The sequence below is a fragment of the Taudactylus pleione genome, unplaced genomic scaffold (genome assembly GCF_031769625.1).
Source record: "Taudactylus pleione unplaced genomic scaffold, aTauple2 ptg000286l, whole genome shotgun sequence".
In the NCBI taxonomy this organism is placed as follows: Eukaryota; Metazoa; Chordata; class Amphibia; order Anura; family Myobatrachidae; genus Taudactylus; species Taudactylus pleione.
In genome coordinates this window covers 883,328-901,596 of record NW_028284688.1, presented here as the reverse complement: position 1 = coordinate 901,596, position 18,269 = coordinate 883,328, and the positions used below count along the sequence as shown (strand labels likewise).

The 18,269-nt window shown below is 42.0% G+C and overlaps 1 protein-coding gene across 1 annotated transcript in view; it reads left to right on the top strand.

The window, feature by feature from the left end:
* Positions 1 to 18,269, top strand: part of PTH2R (parathyroid hormone 2 receptor) — a 496,129-nt gene that overhangs the window by 412,691 nt on the left and 65,169 nt on the right. Inside the window, exon 8 of the mRNA XM_088482403.1 lies at positions 15,054 to 15,114. Coding sequence (XP_088338529.1) covers positions 15,054 to 15,114 — 61 coding nt within the window. The remainder of the gene's footprint in view (positions 1 to 15,053; positions 15,115 to 18,269) is intronic.

Here is an 18,269-nt window from a genome sequence, read left to right as displayed (position 1 = left end):
TTATGATTTTAGTTCCTCTGTGAACACTAGCAGCATCTTATTCATTCTTTTGGCCATATGTAGGTCATGTTTTCACAATAACATAGCGACATTAGAAGGTTTGAGTATTTTTTCATAAACACAACCGTATCTGGTATATGCTTTGTATACTCTTTGTAGACTTTTTCAATTGTTTGATTGCAAACTTATGTTCTCAGATTGCACATCCAATTATTGTTATATGTTTGGATGTTTACGATAGTCACTACTTAGGAGCACTTGGGTGTGGAGTTTTTATGTTCTCTCTTTAGGAGCCGAATAGTTATATTCTGATTATTTAGTTAATGCTATTTTATGTTCTCTCTTTATGTTATTAGTGTGTTGGAATCTACAACACATGCAAGCTTATCTTCATAGGTTTCAATAGTGCTGAAACGGATTCTTACATGTTTAATTTACATATCTGTGCACCGTTATGTATTTGTATGTGTTTGTTTATCTGGTGGCTCCTCCAAGACTCCGGGGGCGCCAGACATGTCAGGCCTGTGTATTACCTGAGTGTCCAACATTGCGCGGCGCATCATCACGCTGGTGACGTCATAGCGCTGTGGTTGGCATGTTAGGGAGGCGCACGTTGATGACGTCAGACTCTGACCCCCGGCAGCGTGGAGCATAACGCTGCGCCTATCACTTTAGACATGCTGGTATAAAGGAATGTTCATCTGCTCTGTTTGTTGTGTTCTTGATAAAAGTCATGTCCGACTGAAACGTTGAACAAGGCAGACAAAGTTGTCAGTGTGATTCTTGCATTTCAACAGACCTGTGAGTGCAGCCTATTTACCTTTTGTTTTTGTATGTGGATGTTCTATAAGGACTTCAAGGAAGGCACCAAGGCAAGTAATTCTGATTGCATTCAAGTGGAGTACCAGCCCATCCTTTGTGTGTAATATATATATATATATATATATATATTATATATATATTAAACAGTCCTGGCAGCACTCGCGTGTACAAATCCAAATATTCGTCTCTGGTACCCTCTGTTAGGAACTCCAGCAGAATCCCACAAATATAGCACAATGTCGGCGGCTCTGGAATAAATAATATTCCAACAGGCAGGTAAGTATACCAACGATTGGATGAATGCTTTATTCCATCGTCTTCAGAAATAAAAATACATAGCAAAAACTCACCTTAAATCCCTACCACCACGTGTGACACCAACAGCTTCCGGGAACCGAGTCGATACACCCACTGATGATGTCACAGACCTGTGCCCAATGCCGAGACAACATGTCAATACAAGTCATTCAATACAACGATACCATGGATACAATGTCGCCACTTAAAATTACAATATTAGCTTAACAGGCAAACACATACATACAGAGAGTTTTACCATAGCAAATGCATCACAGTACATACCAGTTGTCATAGCAAATATAAACATTATACAATAATTCCAACCTTATATAAGATATTATACCATATATTGTATGACCAAATAAATGTCCAATCAGTAATTCACATAAAACAGTGTAAATCATTTGGGTTTAACTAAGACTAGATTTTTATTTTTCTTCTTAAACACAACTGATATCTCATATCTGTGCTGCTCATTCACAATGATCAATATGAAATTAAGGAAGGGAAGGAGGGAGAATAATAAGGAAGGAAGGAAGGGAAGGAAGGAAGGGAAGGAGGGAGAATAATAAGGAAGGAAGGAAGGGAAGGAAGGAAGGGAAGGAGGGAGAATAATAAGGAAGGAAGGAAGGGAAGGAAGGAAGGAAGGAAGGAAGGAAGGAAGGGAAGGAGGGAGAATAATAAGGAAGGAAGGAAGGAAGGAAGGAAGGAAGGAAGGAAGGGAAGGAAGGAAGGAAGGGAAGGAGGGAGAATAATAAGGAAGGAAGGAAGGGAAGGAAGGAAGGGAAGGAGGGAGAATAATAAGGAAGGAAGGAAGGGAAGGAAGGGAAGGAGGGAGAATAATAAGGAAGGAAGGAAGGGAAGGAAGGAAGGGAAGGAGGGAGAATAATAAGGAAGGAAGGAAGGGAAGGAAGGAAGGGAAGGAGGGAGAATAATAAGGAAGGAAGGAAGGGAAGGAAGGAAGGGAAGGAAGGAAGGAAGGGAAGGAGGGAGAATAATAAGGAAGGAAGGAAGGGAAGGAAGGAGAATAATAAGGAAAGAAGGAAGGAAGGGAAGGAAGGAAGGAAGGGAAGGAGGGAGAATAATAAGGAAGGAAGGAAGGAAGGAAGGGAAGGAGGGAGAATAATAAGGAAGGAAGGAAGGGAAGGAAGGAAGGGAAGGAGGGAGAATAATAAGGAAGGAAGGAAGGAAGGAAGGGAAGGAAGGAAGGGAAGGAGGGAGAATAATAAGGAAGGAAGGAAGGGAAGGAGGGAGAATAATAAGGAAGGAAGGAAGGGAAGGAGGGAGAATAATAAGGAAGGAAGGAAGGGAAGGAAGGAAGGGAAGGAGGGAGAATAATAAGGAAGGAAGGAAGGGAAGGAAGGGAAGGAGGGAGAATAATAAGGAAGGAAGGAAGGGAAGGAAGGAAGGGAAGGAGGGAGAATAATAAGGAAGGAAGGAAGGGAAGGAAGGAAGGAAGGAAGGGAAGGAGGGAGAATAATAAGGAAGGAAGGAAGGGAAGGAAGGAAGGGAAGGAGGGAGAATAATAAGGAAGGAAGGAAGGAAGGGAAGGAGGGAGAATAATAAGGAAGGAAGGAAGGGAAGGAAGGAAGGGAAGGAGGGAGAATAATAAGGAAGGAAGGGATGGGAAGGGAGGGGAAGGGAAGGGAAGGAAGGAAGGAAGGAAGGATGGAAGGAAGGAAGGAAGGAAGGGAAGGAGGGAGAATAATAAGGAAGGAAGGAAGGGAAGGAAGGAAGGGAAGGAGGGAGAATAATAAGGAAGGGAGGAAGGGAAGGAAGGAAGGGAAGGAGGGAGAATAATAAGGAAGGAAGGAAGGGAAGGAAGGAAGGGAAGGAGGGAGAATAATAAGGAAGGAAGGAAGGGAAGGAAGGAGAATAATAAGGAAGGAAGGAAGGGAAGGAAGGAAGGGAAGGAGGGAGAATAATAAGGAAGGAAGGAAGGGAAGGAGGGAGAATAATAAGGAAGGAACGAAGGGAAGGAAGGAAGGGAAGGAGGGAGAATAATAAGGAAGGAAGGGAAGGAGGGAGAATAATAACGAAGGAAGGGAAGGGAAGGGAGGGGAAGGGAAGGGAAGGGAAGGGAAGGAAGAAAGGAAGGAAGGAAGGAAGGAAGGAAGGAAGGAAGGAAGGAAGGAGAGAGAGAGAGACAAGTCTGGGAATCTCATACAAACTGGTCGGCGCCAGTCTTTATTGTGACACACACAAAAATATAAACATAAGTCCTATCCCGGCTGGGCACTAACTACACAGCAGATTCCCTTGCTATAACAATGGTAGGGCCTATTGCCCTCATCATCAACAAAGCACATGCACAGTACTTACAGGGTTTTAACCAAGTGTCTCTGAACAGGCTAGACTGCCAGCTCCCCCAGGTATGAGACACTGCACCAAGAGATTACACAACTCTTATGAGCCACTTCCAGGAGAAACCACTAATTGGCCTGCTCCCAGGCTATAAGACCCAAAACCTGGAGTAACCTGTGGATGGAGCCCCCCCTGTCCTCACATCCACACCCCCATGTCCCATTCCAGCTTTTCACAGAGGCCGACATTACTAATCCGCTTTTCTAACAGACTTCTCCTGGGAGTTTTTAAAAGACTTAAGACAGGAATCTTGGACAAATATAGAAGCCATTCCACATTTCTCCAGTGCTTCTATCACGATAGATAGATAGATAGATAGATAGATAGATAGATAGATAGATAGATAGATAATAACATTGAATCAATGTTTTATTTTCTAAAAGCACTTTTGAAAATCCTGAAGTTTATCTGTTGTCCCAAATGTTTTAATTGGATGGTTTGAAGCTTTGTGAGACTACTCACTTCTGACATGTTATAAAACTGAACAATACACCATAGAAGTAATTGCACAGCACAGCTGAGAGCTGACAATAATTTGAGTAAAATACAAAGACTTTTACATGACTAGTAAAATCGTGTTAAAACATCTGTTCAATCTTATGTTGTTTATGCATCATTACTTAGATTGATATCAAGGCTGACATTGAGTGGCAAGCATTGAGATTTCTAATGCCACAATTTCTCAAAAAGCTTAATGCATATTTCATTTTAAATGCAATGTAACATTCAGAAGGACTAACAAACACAATATTTTCAATAGAATTGATATGCAGCTACACCGACACTACCACCTAATAAAAGGTGGTAGCGAATGGCTCCTCCCAACCCCCGCCTAGTGCCTCAGATTTGTATACTTGCCTTTTTTTCCTGCTTCCAACACATCAACTTCAAGAACTGTCTGTTCACATTGGATGCCTAATTTATCCCACCACAAGACAGGTGCCAATGTAACAACAGAATCAATATTATTTATTTCACCTGTCAGTGGTTATACAGTTTTGGGGGGTCCCCACTTTTCTATGGAATCCAGTCATGGGCTGACCTGTCTGGAGTTGGTTGACATTATGATGGGGGACCCCATGCTTACTATAGTGTCACCAGCCCTTGCTTGTTCAGCTTAGTGCTGGTTAGTGAAGTATTGGGGAGACCCAATGCTTTCACCCTTATTTTTCCCTAACAGTCTAAATGTAAGGTCCTAGAGCTAGCTATCATTTTGGGGGATGCCATAGAAAAAATACAATTGCAAGTATCCAAAATGTTAAACACAAAGGTCTGCACAGATATGATGGGATCGGTGCAGTTGCTTCATAAAACACACCTGCCTGAGTCAGCTTATCTGTCTGGGCTGGTTTGATGGCAGTTTTGCAGCGGTTTTTAAATCTGCCTTTTAGTAAATCAGAGTTTCTATGCTTGCAATGTAAAAAAAAAAATGATAGTAAACCGATGTTCTATTGTATTTCTAACATCTGGCTTCTCTGTGGTTTGTAGGAGATGTATCAAGCCTCTGATAGTGATAAAGTATCTACCAATCAGCTCCTAGCTGTAATATTTCAAACACGGTGGGATGTACTAAGCATCGCATGCAGGATACGGTACATCCCGCCACTTATGGGTATATATACCAGTGTTAATTATGCAGGTTTGATACTAAATACTAACAAAAGTTTTATTTGTAGGTGCATTGTCATATCCTCATCTTATTTTAAAACATGAAGTAAAAAATTCCTTATGGCTCAAATAATTTACATTTCATCAATACAAGTAATAAAAATAATAATAATTTTATTTATATAGCGTTTTTCTCCCGTAAAGTTGCTTTACAGACATCAGAAAACATGGTACATTGTACAAGGATTTGGTATTGCAAAAAATACAAAACCACACCGAGATAATTAAGATCAACCAAAGGCTAGAGAGCACAATAAGTATATTGCAGGGTTGGTGCAGACATTTTGGGTGATAATTTCCATGGGTTATATATATATATATATATAATTCCTCCCACAAAAGGTACCAGATGAGGCAGCTGTCTTGGGCGCACTACATAGGATTATCCTGGGTGGCATAGGTTACACCTAGAAGAGATGACACAAAATGGGTGGGTGCAGCATCCTAACGCTAGGAGTAGGGTCCCACCATAATAGTCAGGTCCATGTATTATTCATCACATCCATGAGTGTACCAGGTGAGGCAGCCATGTTGCTTGCACTATGAAGGTTGCACTGTGGGAGATAAGCCATACAAGGACCCAAGGCATATATTGGAATACTGACAGGTGAGTGGCAGTATGATATACCCTGTGTGAATAAATCCACAAGAAGTACATCCTGCTCATGGAGTATGCACTTCAGTGGAGTTATAGCACACCAGTATAGCATACAGAGGATGTACAGCACACCAGTATAGCACACAGTGGAGGTATAGCACACCAGAATAGCATACAGTGGAGGTACAACACAACAGCATAGCATACAGTGGAGGTATAGCACACCAGTATATCATACAGTGCAGGGCAGTTTCTAGCCAATCTGGCTCCCAGTGCGAGAATTCAAAATGCGCCCACCCATTATAATATTTACTTCTCTGAGCCATGTAATCAGTGACATTACTAATAATGAAATCATATTTTACGTGCAGCTCACTGAGGTGTGGAAAGGGGATTGCTGCATGCGGCGAAGCCGCGTGCACCTGGAAAGGGGGTGTGGCAAACTAGGAGAGGGCGTGTCCCAGTGACATTTCCCCAATTTGTCACTTTTGAGGGTTGGTCTCTCCAACTTCCTTTTTTACAGCCTCATGCCCCGTCTCTCCAGCCTTTACAGCCTCCTGCCCCATCTCTCCAGCCTTTACAGCCTCCTGCCCGTGTCTTTCAGCTTCAACTCCTCTTGTGTCCCTCAGTCTACCCCGTGTGTCAATCAGACAGACCTCGTTCGACAATCAGCCAGACCTTTCCCTGCTTGTCAATCAGCCAGACCCCCACTGTGTCATTCAGCCAAACCCTCCCCCTTTTTGTCAATCAGCCAGACCTTCCCCTTATTTGTCAATCAGCCAGACCCTCCCCCCATTTGTCAATCAGCAAGACCCTCCCCCCTCCATTTGTCAATAAGCCAGACCCTCCCCCCATTTGTCAATCAGCCAGACCCCTCCTGTTTCTCTTATGTGTCCGCAGCCACCAGCCTAGCGCAGTGCACACTTACCTCCTTCCTGCTGCTGCTTGTTTCTCAGCGACGGCGTCTCCTTCTGCATTGCTGCGCCTGCTAGCTCCCAGCCCCAGGCCAGTCCTTTCCTCTGCGCAGAGCCGAGACTGAGCGCGCACTGTGATGTCATCACATCGCGCGAGGCCGGGTTGGAGTAAAACTTAGATGCAGCAGGGGAGGCGTGGCTCGGGAGGTTCTAACAAGTAGTACGTTAGACCTCCCGGCTTTTACTTACCAGACGTGCTGCAGACTGGCTAATGAGTGGTCCGGTGCACCGCCAGACCACCCCTTAGTTTCGCCTATGGGTCAGGGCTGAGCGCCCCGTGCGATTGCATGGGTCGCCTGCCCCTAGAAACGTCCCTGATACAGTGGAGGTACAGCACACCAGTATAGCACACAGTGGAGGTATAGCACACCAGTATAGCATACAGTGGAGGTACAACACAACAGCATAGCATACAGTGGAGGTATAGCACACCAGTATAGCATACAGTGGAGGTATAGCACACCAGTATAGCATACAGTGGAGGTATAACACACCAGTATAGCATACAGTGGAGGTATAACACACCAGTATAGCATACAGTGGAGTTATAACACACCAGTATAGCATACAGTGGAGGTATAGCACACCAGTATAGCATACAGTGGAGGTATAACACACCCGTACAGCATACAGTGGAGGTATAGCACACCAGTATATCATACAGTGGAGGTATAGCACACCAGTATAGCATAAAGTGGAGGTATAGCACACCAGTATAGCATACAGTGGAGGTATAACACACCAGTATAGCATACAGTGGAGGTATAGCACACCAGTATAGCATACAGAGGAAGGAAATCACACCAGTATAGCATACAGTGGAGGTATAGCACACCAGCATAGCATACAGTGGAGGTATAGCACACCAGTATATCATAGAGTGGAGGTGTAGCACACCAGTATAGCATGCAGTGGAGGTATAGCACACCAGTATAGCATACAGTGGAGGTATAGCACACCAGCATATCATACTGTGGTGGTATAGCACACCAGCATATCATACAGTGGAGGTGTAGCACACCAGTATAGCATACAGTGGAGGTATAGCACACCAGTATAGCATACAGTGGAGGTATAGCACACCAGTATAGCATACAGTGGAGGTATAGCACACCAGTATAGCATACAGTGGAGGTACAGCACACCAGTATAGCATACAGTGGAGGTACAACACAACAGCATAGCATACAGTGGAGGTATAGCACACCAGTATATCATACAGTGGAGGTATAGCACACCTGTATAGCACACAGTGGAGGTATAGCACACCAGTATAGCATACAGTGGAGGTACAACACAACAGCATAGCATACAGTGGAGGTATAGCACACCAGTATAGCATACAGTGGAGGTATAGCACACCAGTATAGCATACAGTGGAGGTATAACACACCAGTATAGCATACAGTGGAGGTATAGCACACCAGTATAGCATACAGTGGAGGTATAACACACCCGTACAGCATACAGTGGAGGTATAGCACACCAGTATATCATACAGTGGAGGTATAGCACACCAGTATAGCATAAAGTGGAGGTATAGCACACCAGTATAGCATACAGTGGAGGTATAACACACCAGTATAGCATACAGTGGAGGTATAGCACACCAGTATAGCATACAGAGGAAGGAAATCACACCAGTATAGCATACAGTGGAGGTATAGCACACCAGCATAGCATACAGTGGAGGTATAGCACACCAGTATATCATAGAGTGGAGGTGTAGCACACCAGTATAGCATACAGTGGAGGTATAGCACACCAGTATAGCATACAGTGGAGGTATAGCACACCAGCATATCATACTGTGGTGGTATAGCACACCAGCATATCATACAGTGGAGGTGTAGCACACCAGTATAGCATACAGTGGAGGTGTAGCACACCAGTATAGCATACAGTGGAGGTATAGCACACCAGTATAGCATACAGTGGAGGTATAGCACACCAGTATAGCATACAGTGGAGGTACAGCACACCAGTATAGCATACAGTGGAGGTACAACACAACAGCATAGCATACAGTGGAGGTATAGCACACCAGTATATCATACAGTGGAGGTATAGCACACCTGTATAGCACACAGTGGAGGTATAGCACACCAGTATAGCATACAGTGGAGGTACAACACAACAGCATAGCATACAGTGGAGGTATAGCACACCAGTATAGCATACAGTGGAGGTATAGCACACCAGTATAGCATACAGTGGAGGTATAACACACCAGTATAGCATACAGTGGAGGTATAACACAACAGTATAGCATACAGTGGAGGTATAACACACCAGTATAGCATACAGTGGAGGTATAGCACACCAGTATAGCATACAGTGGAGGTATAACACACCAGTACAGCATACAGTGGAGGTATAGCACACCAGTATATCATACAGTGGAGGTATAGCACACCAGTATAGCATACAGTGGAGGTATAGCACACCAGTATAGCATACAGTGGAGGTATAACACACCAGTATAGCATACAGTGGAGGTATAGCACACCAGTATAGGATACAGAGGAAGGAAATCACACCAGTATAGCATACAGTGGAGGTATAGCACACCAGCATAGCATACAGTGGAGGTATAGCACACCAGTATATCATAGAGTGGAGGTGTAGCACACCAGTATAGCATACAGTGGAGGTATAGCACACCAGTATAGCATACAGTGGAGGTATAACACACCAGTACAGCATACAGTGGAGGTATAGCACACCAGTATATCATACAGTGGAGGTATAGCACACCAGTATAGCATACAGTGGAGGTATAGCACACCAGTATAGCATACAGTGGAGGTATAACACACCAGTATAGCATACAGTGGAGGTATAGCACACCAGTATAGGATACAGAGGAAGGAAATCACACCAGTATAGCATACAGTGGAGGTATAGCACACCAGCATAGCATACAGTGGAGGTATAGCACACCAGTATATCATAGAGTGGAGGTGTAGCACACCAGTATAGCATACAGTGGAGGTATAGCACACCAGTATAGCATACAGTGGAGGTATAGCACACCAGTATATCATACAGTGGTGGTATAGCACACCAGTATATCATACAGTGGAGGTGTAGCACACCAGTATAGCATACAGTGGAGGTATAGCACACCAGTATAGCATACAGTGGAGGTATAGCACACCTGTATAGCATACAGTGGAGGTATAGCACTCCAGTATAGCATACAGTGGAGGTATAGCACACCAGTATATCATACAGAGGAGGTATAGCACACCAGTATATCATACAGTGGAGGTATAGCACACCTGTATAGCATACAGTGGAGGTATAGCACACCAGTATAGCATACAGTGGAGGTATAGCACACCAGTATAGCATACAGTGGAGGTATAGCACACCAGTATATCATACAGTGGTGGTATAGCACACCAGTATAGCATACAGTGGAGGTATAGCACACCAGTTTATCATACAGAGGAGGTATAGCACACCAGTATAGCATACAGTGGAGGTATAGCACACCAGTATAGCATACAGTGGAGGTATAGCACACCAGTATATCATACAGTGGATGTATAGCACACCAGTATAGCATACAGTGGAGGTATAGCACACCAGTATGGCATACAGTGGAGGTATAAAAGGGAACATCGCAGTGACCACCAGACAATTCATAGAGCATGACAGTGACCGCCAAATAATGCAAAGAGAGTTACAGTGACCGCCAGATAATTCCTAGAGCATAAGAGTGACTGCCAGATAATGCATAGACTGTAACAGTGACCACCTGCTAACGCATAGAGCGTAACAGTGACCGCCAGATAATGCATAGAGCGTAACAGCAACTGCCAGATAATGCATAGAGCGTAACAGCGACCGTCAGATAATGCATACAGTGTAACAGTGACCACCAGATAATGCATAGAGCATAACAGTGACCGCCAGATAATGCATAGAGCATAACAGTGACCGCCAGATAATGCATAGACGGTAACAGCGACCGCCAGATAATGCATACAGTGTAACAGTGACCACCAGATAATGCATAGAGCGTAACAGAGACCGCCTTATAATGCATAGAGCGTAACAGTGACCACCAGATAATGCATAGAGCATAACTGTCACCGCCAGATAATGCATAGAGCATAACAGTGACCGCCTTATAATGCATAGAGCATAACAGTGACTGCCTTATAATGCATAGAGCATAACAGTGACCGCCTTATAATGCATAGAGCATAACAGTGACCGCCTTATAATGCATAGTGCATAACAGTGACCGCCTTATTATGCATAGAGCATAACAGTGACCGCCAGATAATGCATAGAGCATAACAGCGACCACCAGATAATTCATAGAGCGGAACAGTGACCGCCTTATAATGCATAGAGCGTAACAGTGACTGCCAGATAATGCATAGAGCGCAACAGTGACCGCCTTATAATGCATAGAGCGTAACAGTGACCGCCAGATAATGCATAGAGCGCAACAGTGACCGCCTTATAATGCATAGAGCATAACAGTGACCGCCAGATAATGCATAGACTGTAACAGTGACCACCTGCTAACACATAGAGCGTAACAGTAACTGCCAGATAATACATAGAGCGTAACAGTGACTGCCAGATAATGCATAGAGCGTAACAGCAACCGCCAGATAATGCATAGAGCATAACAGTGACCAACAGATAATGCACAGAGTCCCCAGTATTATATAGTGCTCCCCCCAATGCAGTGTCCCCAATAGTGCCCCTTATTTAGTGCCCCCATTAGTAGTCCCCCCAATGCAGTGCCCCCAGTAGTGCCCGTTATATAGTGCCCCAGTAGAAGTCCCCCCAATGCAGTGCCCCTAGTATTGCCCCTTATATAGTGCCCTCAGTAGTAGTCCCCCTAATGCAGTGCCCCAGTAGTGCCCCTTATATAGTGCCCCCAGTAGAAGTCCCCCCAATGCTGTGCCCCTAGTATTGCCCCTTATATAGTGCCCTCAGTAGTAGTCCCCCTAATGCAGTGCCCCAGTAGTGCCCCTTATACAGTGCCCCCAGTAGTAGTACCCCCAATGCAGTGCCCATTAAGACAGAAACATGAAAAAATTTAAAATCAACACTTACCTGAATCCCTGCTCCTGCTCCTTTCACCATAGGATGTAATTTACAGGATAAGTCTTCCATATCCAAATATTCACAAATATTCCAAAATACTGAATTTTTTGAGCGTGACTGGGATAGCCCATAAACTTAATTAAGGATGAGGAGAAAGATAAGTACAACGTTTTTATGTAATCATACTGGTGGGGTTTTTAAGGTAAAATTTTAGGCTGTGTAACCAGTTAGCTGTCAACATTGTTTAGTCAGCCTATTAGGTTTCATAGGGGTGGGGTTAGGTATACCTTATAAATAGTCTAGAAGAGGAACCATTTTCCTATTTCCAGTGTGCTATTCCATCCCACCCACCTGACTTGTTGGCTTTTATCTTTTTTTTATTTTCGTTGGATCGTATATTTCTTGGACTTTTCTTCTAACAGAGTAGTTGCAGGTTAGTGGAAAACACTGCTCCTCAGTAGCCTATTTTTGGCTGCAGAGTGATTTGGTGGCATTTTACTTTGAGAATGGCGAGATTTTCACGTCCTCAGGGGAGGACCTGGTCTCTATCATGTGAGGACCAGTGTTAGGCCAATTAAGGGTGGTTAGTACCACCCAATCCTGTTTGCTTTGGGGGAACTTTTGGGGGCTCTACATCAGGGGCACTACTACAATGTGCATTGCATTTGCATAAGGGGCACTACTGCTGTGGGCATTATATGTAAGGGGTACTACTGCTGTAAGCATTGTATAAGGGGCACTACTGGGGGCATTGTGTATAAGGGACACAAATGTGGGTATTGTATAAAAGGGGCACTGTTGTGTGTCATACATGAATAACAGAAACTACTATGTTGTGTAATGTGAATCAGGGATGAATCAAGATTGTGTTACTGTGTGGTGTAATTTGAATAGGGAATACTTTTGTGTGACCACACCCCTTTCTTTGAGACCATGCCCCTTTTTCGGTGTGCGCTGTCTCTTATTTTAAAAAAGCGCTGATGGGGGTGTGATTTCCAAGACTTCTCTAAGCACTGTATACACCTTATACACATAGCTTGAAGGTCATTTTATACAATATTTTTTTATAATTTTGTGCATCAAATAAAGTTTGTGTACATACACAAAATTCTTTTATGTTTCATATACACCCTATACACCCTATACACCCCTTGAAGAAGTCCCTGGATGAAACGTGTTGGGAGTAGCAGTCTCTTATCCCCTAATCCCATGAATTTTGACTCTATTTTACTCAGATAAGCTGACATCCTCTTTTTATCCATTTATTTATTTTATCCATTCCCCTGGATTGAATTATGTATTATTGTATTATCTTATCATGTGATTACCCTCTATGCATTTATTTGTTTTTACCTCTATAGAATAAATTATATATAGTTTATATTTCACTGTTGCACTTTATCTATTTATCACTGTTTAATCACATATTTATTTATGCTGTATGTGACTTATTAGCTTATTAATTATTTGCACTAGCACTTTTTTGCAAATTGGTCGCCCATTTGTCAATCATAGTACTATTTTAAATTCTTGGTAATTGAACACCTCTTGCTCACGATTATTGACTTAAGGCTGACGCACATTATCTTAGGGCAAGGGTTGCTTAAATGATTTTATATGGTTAATTTGATCGGATATACTGTATTGATTGATCAAACACTATATTTACTGGTGCCGTATCCACATATTGTTTTCACACCCTATACACACAGCCTGAAGATGATGATATAGAATAGCTTTAATAATTTTATACATTAAACAAAGTTTATTTACATTAAACCATCAAAAAGCAAAGGTGTCACTATCTCAGTCATGCTAAAAAAATTCAGTATTTTGGAATATTTCTGAATATTTGGATATGGAAAACTCAACCTGTACATGACATCCTATGGTGAATTGTAGTATTAAAGAGCCAAACCACAAACCAGATTTGTCATTTCATAATCACTTATCAATCAGCCAATTATAGAGAATTATTTTCTTGATCCTGGGAAGACCCTGCATCTGGCACTTTGACCCACAGTAGTAACGGTAATTATATGACTTCAGAGTATTCTCACAGATTCTTCTGACTCCACAGGGGGGAAATCCCACACAGTAATGAGCATAGAGGACAATAATTGACAAATGGCACACTGTTGACTATTGTTTTTTAATTAAATTAAAGTTTATTAAACCAATATAAAAATCTGTACATAAAATATGATAGTAAAGCTTTTCTGTTATGAAGGAATGTGTCCAGGAAAAAAATATAAAATGTGGCAACTTCCTTGTATAAAAGTTGTCCCCCAAAAAGAGCACCTACAAAAAGTATAGAAAACCTTTATTCAGATAATGGCTGCCGCACTCTTTCCCTCTGCATTTCATCAGAGGACTTCATCAGAGAATGTGAATTTATAAAGTGTAATATAGAGTGGATAGTTGGCAAAAGATTTCCAAGAGACAGAAAATATAAGTGATGGTGGCAGAGATATTAAGGAAGACACATTAAACTAAATTTCCATATAAATTAATTGTAAACATATAACAAATATCTTCAAGTAAACAAAAAGTAAAATGAAGTACAATAAAGCTGAAGACCTGAAATCTACTGAGAGATGATGCTGTAATTGGTAAAATGACCAGACCATAAATACATAAAATAGTCCCCATGCCAGTTGTCGAAAAACTAAATTCATACACTAGCACTAGTGGGTTCTCTCTGCAAATTACTCTGCAAATTACTACATAACTCTAGTGATGTCAATATTTCATAGGTAACTCTGCAGGACATGAAAGCTACTACATTGATGTTTCCTGCTTGGGTCCCCACTGATATTATAAAAAATGTATCATCAAACATAAGAGCTATCCCTCATTCCCTTAGAGTTCAGAACTATCTGTATAGCAGCTTGGAGGAAACATGTGCTACTGCTGGCAGAAGGGAAGTGGCTAATGTACTAAAATTAATCTTAAAATGTGACACCACTGTTTTGCTAATATGCTTGCCTGTGGTGTATCCTGTGTTGGAATAGCTACAATAACTAATCCTACTTTTCTATAAAGCAATAAAGTTTTGGTCTGATAAATTTACATAAAATAATTGTTATCGTCACTACATAATTTTTTAAACAGTAGTTATTTCCTCATGTTAAATATGTTTTTGGACTCTAAATTCAAATGGAAATAAAAAAGCACTGAACTATTTTGTAGATAATTTTGATCACAAATAACTATTAACATCCTGTGTCATATTCTTGTCATTGTAGGTTTTCCAGCCGTATTTGTAATAGTGTGGGCTGTGGTTCGGGCAACTTTAGCAGATGCAAGGTAAGAGTCTGTACAGCATAGCTTGTGTGGTGCATAGTGACAGTGTTTCAAGAGAATGCTAAATTTATAACCTGTGAACTCCATTTACTTAGATTTCAGTCCCTGTCCAAACCAATCCTTTCACTTAGGAAACATATAGTTTGTTTCACCTTTCAATTTACTAAGAATAGCATTAGCTATGAAAAAGCCTGTCCCTTTTTTCAATTACTCCATTGATTGAGTATGGTTTTCTTTGCTCTGTGAATTATACAGAGATGTGTTAGCAATGATTTTTCCTGCCTGTGTATAAGAATTAGAAATTGGGAAACACTGTACTGCCATTGTCTTGTAAATGATTTAGGTAACATATTATTAATAAATCATCACTTTACACCACTATGCATAAATATTTACATGTTCTAAACCTCCACTTTTATTGTTTGTCTGACCAGGCACTGAAGGATTTTTCATGCAGTCTGTACTGTGATTTAGATGTGAATGGTCAGTAAAATGTACTTACAGTATGTATCCTCACCTTTTGCTCCATATGGCTCTAAGTCACTTCAAGTGACTTAGGGGTAAATTTACTAAGAATTGTGTCTGGCCCGAGATTGCCTAAGTTTAAACAATCAGTGAGATACGTGCAGGCTGCATGTGTGTATTGTTTAAAAATAAGTGTTAAAATCTGAAAAAAAATGGCATAGGGTCCCTCCTCCAAAACATAACCAACCCCAGGCTCTGTAAGCCAGTCCTGGTTCAAAATGTACAGAGGATAAATGTAATGAACCAGCACCTGGCTCTGTAAGCCAGTCCTGGTTTTCAAAATAAAGGGAAAAAATGGCAAGGGGTTCCCCATATTTCTAAAACCAGCACAGGGCTCCACTAGCCGAGGTGTAATTCCACAGCAAGGGGACCCTTTCACTAGGTCCCCTGGCCAAAACATTAACACCCCAAATTAGTCAGCCTAGACTGTGGATCCCAGGGGAGTTGGGGACTCCCCCAATAAGGAATCTCCCCTTTCCTGAGCACTCAGGCATGGGCTGAAGCTTGGGACTCTTCTCTGCACCCATAGCTGGTGGGTACATGTGTAATAGTGATAATAATTATAGACTAATATTGTTTTTTACAGTGGGACTACAGGTTCCAGCGTGCATTTGGCACTTGTACAACTGCTAGCAGGCGGCATGCAATTTTATAGATTGTTTGTGGATCAGGTTATATTTTAGTACATTCATGATTTATGTTCATGAAAGAGTAAAGTATTCAGTATTTTCTCTGTAAGCGAGAAGTGTCAGATAATGGGAATTGTGGTGGGAGATGTTTGAAAGTTAATATATTGTGAGAGCTGGCTGAGTGTAATTCCGTTTTGGATCCTGTGAGTGGTCATTACCTGCCCACTGGTCCCTTTTGTTGTGTGTTTTCTTTTGTGTGTGGTTGTCGTGTTTTGAAGAAAAGCATCATGGTAAGCAAACACCTGTGACGTAGGAGTTAGTTGCAAAGTATTTGGCAGAGGTGTGGCTTGTGTCAGTACATCGGTCCAATTGAGTGCACGTATACTTGTCCATCGCTTGTCTTGTACTTGTCCATCGCTTGTCTTGTGATCAGTGTAGGGTGCAGCTAGTGGGTGAAGGCTTCTGTTGCCACTATAACTTGATCATTTAAATTGCATATTATCATTTTAATAAATTGTGACAAGTCTCTGTGTAGGTATTTTATTATTGCATTGGTTACGTGTTACTGGTTTAGGTTGTTTTAGTTTAAAGGTTTAAGGCATTTTGCCAAGATCTAAATATTCTCAGCCAATAGGCAGCTTCATTTATTTACCACTTTAGCTTTTCAAAGTACAGTGTGTGACCAGTCCTTACACACAGAATCTCACATCCCTTCTCTTCCACTTTTTTTCCTTTCATTTGGGCTCTACTCATCCCTAATTTCTTGGCAGTCATTTATTTCTCTCCCCATTACTGTTTCATGCTCTGTTTTTCTTATTTTGCATTTTCTGTTTGGCCTCTATTAGCCCAAGCTAGATGGTAAGGACCGAACATTGCCAATTGCTAAAACTACACTAACGTGCCTCAAACTTTAGTTTGTTACTCAATTTTTTGTAGTCAATACAAATACACTGAAACACAAGTACATAATGGCTTCACTGTGCAAAAAGTGTATCTTCAGAAATGTGTCCCAGTACTTATTCTGACTGAGGTTGTGTGCACATATAGCTGCAGTGGCACAGCAATTAGGGATTACAGAAGCCACACTTGTGACAGGTTTATGGGACCCTGGGGGTCTGCAGTTCATTCAGTGCATTGCCCATTTTCAGTACCAGGGTACTAAGACTAGCCCCAGTACTTTGCTGATATATGATATTTGTTCTATGTTGTAAACAATATTGTACTGCATTGTTCATATAGAAAGTCAGAATACTATCTTCCAGCAGCAGTTATGTCAGCATCTCTTCCTTGAAAAGTATATTGACTTTAGATAAGTCTAATAATACAAATTAGTTGTCTAAGGGGGATGCAGTCAGGAGGCCGATGGTCGAAAAGCCGAGCGCCGGCTACCCAACTGTCAAATCCCAGCAAGGTTCTAATGACAGGCGTCGAAATCCCGAAGCCTGTCATTAGACCTACGCCGAGAGCCCGACGCCCAGCATACCAAACAAAGGTAAGCCGGGCGCTGGGTGTGGACAGCCGTGGGGGGGAGGGTTAGGTTTCAGGGCTCCCAGGGGGGACTTAGGGCTAGGCACCCCCCTGGGATGGTTAGGTTTAGGCTAGGGGAAGGGGGAATAGGGTTAGGCACCCCTATGGGGAGGTTAGGGTTAGGTACCCCCTGGAAGACTTAGGTTTAGGATACAGGGAAGGGGGGGATAGGTTTAGGCACTTAGAGGGGGGTTATGGTTAGGCACTAGGGGGAGGTAAGGGTTAGGCACACATAATTACATTCATTGATTCACAGTCTCTCATATACATAATCAGAGAAAAAAAAGAGAATATAGTGGAAATTGATAAAGTTCTAATAATTAACCCTTAAAAACCTACCATCCATTTGTGTATTGATCATTCCCCCAGATTTATACAGTTTTAAACATAACCCTTTTTATATAACAGTTACTCAGAAATTATATAAATACATGTCTTAAATAAATACCAAGTTTCTGCTGACTAGACAAACCCCCA